The sequence below is a fragment of the Vitis vinifera genome, chromosome 10 (assembly GCF_030704535.1).
Source record: "Vitis vinifera cultivar Pinot Noir 40024 chromosome 10, ASM3070453v1".
NCBI classification, from domain to species: Eukaryota; Viridiplantae; Streptophyta; class Magnoliopsida; order Vitales; family Vitaceae; genus Vitis; species Vitis vinifera.
Window position 1 is genome coordinate 8,826,861 of NC_081814.1, and position 6,140 is coordinate 8,833,000.

Below are 6,140 nucleotides of genomic sequence, written 5' to 3' on the forward strand. Positions count from 1 at the left end.
TGAAGCCTCCTCGTTCCTCTGCCCAACTCTTGCCTAACTCCTTACCACCCTTTCTCTTTCTATGAACCAAAACTCTCTGTCCCACTATATCTTTAAATCAAAATCACATTCATTTCCTTCTCATATGAAAGTGATCTACCTAGAATCAATTCTTACCTTCAATGGAAAACGTTCAAGAATTTGGGGTGAGAAAATTAAACGATTTTTTTTTTTAAAATAAAAAACTTGTTATACATAGAGATTTAAATATGTTATGTACAATGGTCTTTGGAATGTAACTAGAATAAGATTTGCGTTCTATTCATATTATGGAAAATTCTTTCACTTTTTGAAAATGAGTGACATTGCTGTGAGTTCAATATGCTAGTTTGATATTTGGGTATGCTAGAAATTTAGTACCAAGTAATGTCGATCTAGACCGATTTTGTGACATCTAGTAAAACAAACAATACCAAAATACATACATACATACATACATATATATATATATATATATATATATATTATAAAATTTAATTTGATGATTTCTTGTAAAGAAATAAAATGCATGTAAAATAAAAACCTCATGGTTATAGTTTATTTTAGCTTATGCTGAGTCTTAACGCATTGCCCATAACATTTATTGTAGATAATGTAGAATAGAGGGGATTGATAATATCCATTGACATGAAGTATGTGTCTAAGAAATGAAGCCACAACACAGGCCATAGACTTTCACAGGTGAAGTTGATTAGAATTAAAGTATGCCATAGTGATAATTCTAATGTAATAGGCATTTTCTCCCTCATTAGAGCTGAGCTAGGGTGCTGATATCAATTGGGTACGCATCAGATGGAGTCTGCGACTTGTATGCTCTTTGACCAAAGATGAGATTTACAGCTTCAGTTGAGTGGAACTGGTCCCAGAAGGCGTACTCCGACCTATTCTGGCATGGAGTTGATGAACGAAGACATGCATTCTGCCCACCGCAACACCCCATGTTTGTAACTTTGAAACCTGTTTATACAATTGGCTTAGTATTCCACTATTCATTTTCCAAACATGTTCATCAACAACGTTATTATTGATAAAAATTATAGAATCAATACAATGAAAGAACAAGGAAAAGTTGAGGCTGTATGCATACCAAAAGCTGTCAAATTGGTCGATCCAATTTCATAGAAATTTATATATGTAAACTTTGCGTCGGAAAAATTTTTATTGAGATCATCTATCAGCGATACAAGTCCGGTGTTAAAAAGTCTGACTGCATCATTGATCGTATCAACACAATTCGAGCCAGGACTTGGCCCAAAAGAAGCCAATTCAGTAGGAGCGCAACCTATTAGACCTAGTCCAAAAAGTGCCAACTTCCTGGCTCCATACCCGTATAATGTCTGTGGATTAAGAAGAAAATGCAACAGACAGAGCATTTCTGATCAGTAAGATATTGGAGTCAAGAAAAAGAAATGGAGAAACAATCAGTTAAAATGGTAGCACTGACTTTCAACTGCTGAGAATATTGTTCGATCAATGCTTCAGCATATTGATCTGGGGTATACAGGCGACTTGTTGGGTACAAGTCTGGCATTAAGTAGTTATTAATATAATCGTTGCTGCCAATTCCAACTGTAAATAGGCACTTATTTAGGTGCGTTGCAGCAGCAGAGTCACTTCCTAGTATGTCGTTGATTTGAGAGACTGTCGTTTGGTAATTTTCCAGCTGTTCATTCATGGAAATCCTGTCACCCTGCCAACAAAAGGAAAATTCATTCTTATCCAAAAACAATTTCATAATTCTATTTTTCAAAATTGGAATCTTGCAGTTTGTATGTATGTTCTCAAATATACCAGGTTTTGACCACTTTCGTCGCGGATGCCTGATCCACCAGATGCATAGTTCACACCTTTGAGTATGACCTCACCTTCTGCTGTTGCAAAGGGTGGGACGAAACTGTTGAAACCCAGGAGTTCAGCTGTAATAAAGAAGTGTTCAGTTAACATGAGTCAGGGTTACCAACACCAACAATCAAAAGCTACCTACAACTCATGCAACCCCGCCATTGTTCACTTGTTAAATCGAACTGCATGTACCCAATGAATAATGTATGCAGATATATGTATATGGTGATTTTCAAAGCAAAGCCCACATATTATGTGAGTTATTTATCATAGTGTTGATCATAAAATCAGGCAGTAAGGTGAGAAGATGGACCTATAACATCGACAACTGTTCGACCATTGCAGAATCTTCCAGTAGGACCTTGAGGGAAGTCAATTCCATATGGCAGGTAATTGACTTTTGCAAGTGTAGAAAGGGCATTGTTGTTGCCACTGTCCGACAATGAATCGCCTAATATGAAGTAACACGATACTTGTGGATCCCCAAGAGTGCCATGTTGTAAGTTCGAAAGCAGGAAAAGGAGCACTGTCGACCACCATATCTTCTGATGAGTAGATGCCATTATAACAAGACAAAAAACGACAGGACGAAGAAGGGAAATGAATGATTTGAGGAAATGAATGACAAATTTACAAGTATATATAGGGAGAGATGGAGTTCGGGAAGCCTAAAAGAAAGTAGAATTATGAATCTTTTAATGTCTAATAGATAAAGTGAAAGACCTTTTTCCAAGATTTTTAATTGTATTTATGAAATTGTGCATCGGCACGCTTCTTCCGTCTCATGACCTTCTAACTGTTTCTCTTTCAATACATGAGCACAGAAAATTACTGCTCCTTTCATCACGATAAGGATACTTGTGTCATCGTTTTGAAGTTCAAGATTAGGATGAGAATTTGTGTCGATGGGTCATGCTCATATTGTGTCAGAGTTTAAACATTTTATTAACTAGATCAACCCAAACACTACAGGTCATGCGGCTCATATTGTACGTACCAAAGTTTAAGCATTCTATTAGTTAGGTCAACCCAAACACCGCATGAATAATAATTAGATTAAAAATATAAACTTAAATATAACATAATTATTAAACAAATAATACCTAATAAAACTATTTAATCCATTTAATAATCAAATCTATATGATTAATGTCTTAACTAAATATGTTTATGACTTAATTAATCTATTTATTCAAGCATAAATTTAAAATAAATCAAATATGAATTAAATAATTTAAATTTGCTATTAGGTAACTCAACATAATCATTAAATTGATCAATTCAAATCAAATTCATGTTATACGAATTATTGTTGTCAATTCTGTATGGCAAGTAATCGACTCTTGCAAGTGTCAAAAGGGCATTATTGTTTCCACTATCCAACAATGAATAGCCTAATATGAAGTAACAAGGTACTTGTGGATCCCCAAAGAGTGTCAAGTTGTAAGTTTGAGAGTAGGAAAAGGAGCAAATTCAACCACCATATCTTATGATGAGTAGATGTCATTAACAAGAAAGACTATAAAATGAAAAATGAAAAATGATGAAGAAAAGAAATGAATGGCAAGTTTACAAGTATATTAGTATAAAGCACATTTGATGCACGCGAATGTATATGTGGATAGGTGATTATCAATACATGGAATTTATGAAATAATAGAGATAACGTTTGGAAAGGTATTAGTGAGTGAATTTAAATTTGTTTGATTTAAATTATTTATAAATGATTTTATATTGATTAAAATAATATATAAAATGATGTAACATACATATAATTAAATTAATCTATAAATGAAATATATTATTGTATATGATTATAGTAATAGACAACATATGGTAATATATTATTTTAATATAAGATGATGTTTTAGGTTGCTTTAAATTCTTTATATTTTTTATAATTTAGTAATTAAGTTAGATATGAAACTCATCTTAAGGGTCATATAATTGTTTTTAAAATTTGAATTTGCTGTTCATCATTATTTGAAATACATTATTTAAATTGATATTTATTATTGTAACTCTAAGATGTTGTACTTGTAGAAAAATAGATAAAATATAAAATTATACAACAAACATATTTATATATATTTTGTAATCCACCATTATTGTGATGTATTCTTTGAAATAATTAACTTGGTTGCCCTCATGCAAAAGTTTGGAGGAACTATCACTATAATGATCATTAACTACTTGCTCGTCTTTGTAGTACTTTGAGTTATATTTCTTTCTATTTTTTCTCTTGTAGAAAAGTTACACATATTTGAAAAGATATTAGCTGAAATAGAAAAATGATGTTTTAAAAAATATATGAGCAAAATATTTTTATATAAGCTAAGGGTACATTACATTATATTGATTTTTGATTTTTTTTTTTTTTCATTTTTCTCTTGTTGTTTAAAAAACTTCATAATTTGCATTGAAGAAATAACTTTTATTATTTTAAAATTTAATTTAGAAAATGGTAATATTATGAAAGTTACATTCATTTATAATGATACCAATGTATACTTGCCTCATTAATATAAAATTCTTCTCTTTCATGTTTCTTTTCCCTAAAATGAATTGGTGATAAGATAAATTTTGTTTATAAAATTTCAATTTAATTATTTAGAAATAAATTATATAATATATAGGACATACCTATTAAGAAAGTCAACATCCCATGATTTTTTTGTTCAATAAGTTTTACCTTATTGAGAATAGTATTAAAAATAATTTATGTGTAATTTTATTAATATTATTATATTATTGATAAAGAGATATGTAACATAATCAAATCAAACTCAAAAGATGTAACAATTGTATTTTTTTATTAATGTAAAAACATGAAATTAAAGTTATCATAAATGGCATAATGATAAATATTAATTAATTTTTATAAGTTGATTTATAAACTATTGTTCTTTTTGTTTTGTCAAAATGTTTTTGACTATTATCCATAGAGTTAGTGAATCAACTTTGACTATAGCACCCTATTCTAGACTATAGAGTTGTAACTTCAACTAAGATTAGTTTGATTTGGTTAATAATTGTAGTATAAATTTAAAACTTAATATTTTGAATATTATGTTTAAGATGTAATACCTTATTAGTAGTCATCGAGGATAAATGTCCTTTGATTGCTTGAAAACCAATCTGAAAATTTAAAATGTTGAAATGAAGTATAGATAAATACATAGTTGTGAAAGGCACGCCTAGGCTCGGGGTGGCGCGACGCCACCCTCCGGCACCTTGCCTGAAGACAGGTGACGCCCCTTCAAGAAGGCGCCGCGTAGGCACGCAAGGTGCTTGCATCCAGCAAGGCGCGACGCGGTCACCTGACTCGCCTCCAGTCGGGTATGCCCTCATTCTTCTTCTTCTCCTTCTCTTCTTCAGTCGTCGTCGGGTTGCAGAGGACTGGGGTTGAGAAGCCCTAATTTTATTATTTTTTTTAGGTCCAAAACGACATCATTTTGGCCCTTTTATTTTAAAAGGAACAAGTCAAAACAACGTCATTTTGGAGCTTGTTCCTTTAAAAAAAAAAAGGCCAAAATGATTTTGACATCATTTTGGCCTTGTTTTCCCTTCCAGCCCCTTTTTTATGGTATTTTTTAACCCGACACCACTCCCAATAATGCCCAAACCTCAACCGTGCAATGGAGAAGTGAAGAAGAAGAAGAAGATGTGTGGACCCCGCATTTCGATTGCTCGAATGCGTTTCCCACTCGATGGCGAGCTCGAATTTTATTTTGAAAAATTGATTTTTATTGATTATTTGAAAATGACTTGGAGTCGCCACTTATTTTTGTTTTATTTTTAAAGGGTAAACAAAATAAGAAAGAAAAACCCTAAGTGTGACTCCTTATTTTGGAAAAGGTGATCTACGAAAAACCGAATCGGGTTCGGGGGTCAGGTTACTTATCGGGAAGGTACGGTAAAGACCGTAGCACCCCTCTAAGTCCCTAAAGTCGGGTCTCTACTACTAAAATGAAGCTGACATGGCAATCAATGAGAAAATCAGTGAATACTCAAATCAAATCATGCACATATGAGTATCAGAATATGCAATAGAGGATAACTGAAGTGGAAGTGGATGCGTACCTGATCAGCAAACGGCAACGCTCTGAAAATCTCTTTCTCAACCAAGTATCTGGGGCTTCAAATCCACTGCTCTGTTTCTAGCTTGCTCTTTAAGTCAAAACCTTCCTCTGTAACTTGTTTGCCTCTCCAGAGTCTGAACCTCTTTGCTTCCTCAAAACTCAAGAAGACTTCTCTTC

General features: G+C 32.6%; 1 protein-coding gene across 1 annotated transcript; it reads right to left on the reverse strand.

Annotated features, from left to right (window-relative positions):
- Window positions 1-550: 550 nt before the first annotated feature.
- LOC100266969 (GDSL esterase/lipase At1g29670) lies at window positions 551-2,475 on the reverse strand. The gene is made up of 5 exons (XM_019222576.2): window positions 2,195-2,475; window positions 1,831-1,955; window positions 1,484-1,729; window positions 1,127-1,376; window positions 551-996 (listed from the first exon to the last, which is right to left on the reverse strand). The coding sequence occupies exons 1-5, from the start codon at window positions 2,442-2,444 to the stop codon at window positions 788-790; spliced, it is 1,080 nt and encodes a 359-aa protein (XP_019078121.1). The 5' UTR covers window positions 2,445-2,475; the 3' UTR covers window positions 551-787.
- Window positions 2,476-6,140: the final 3,665 nt, after the last annotated feature.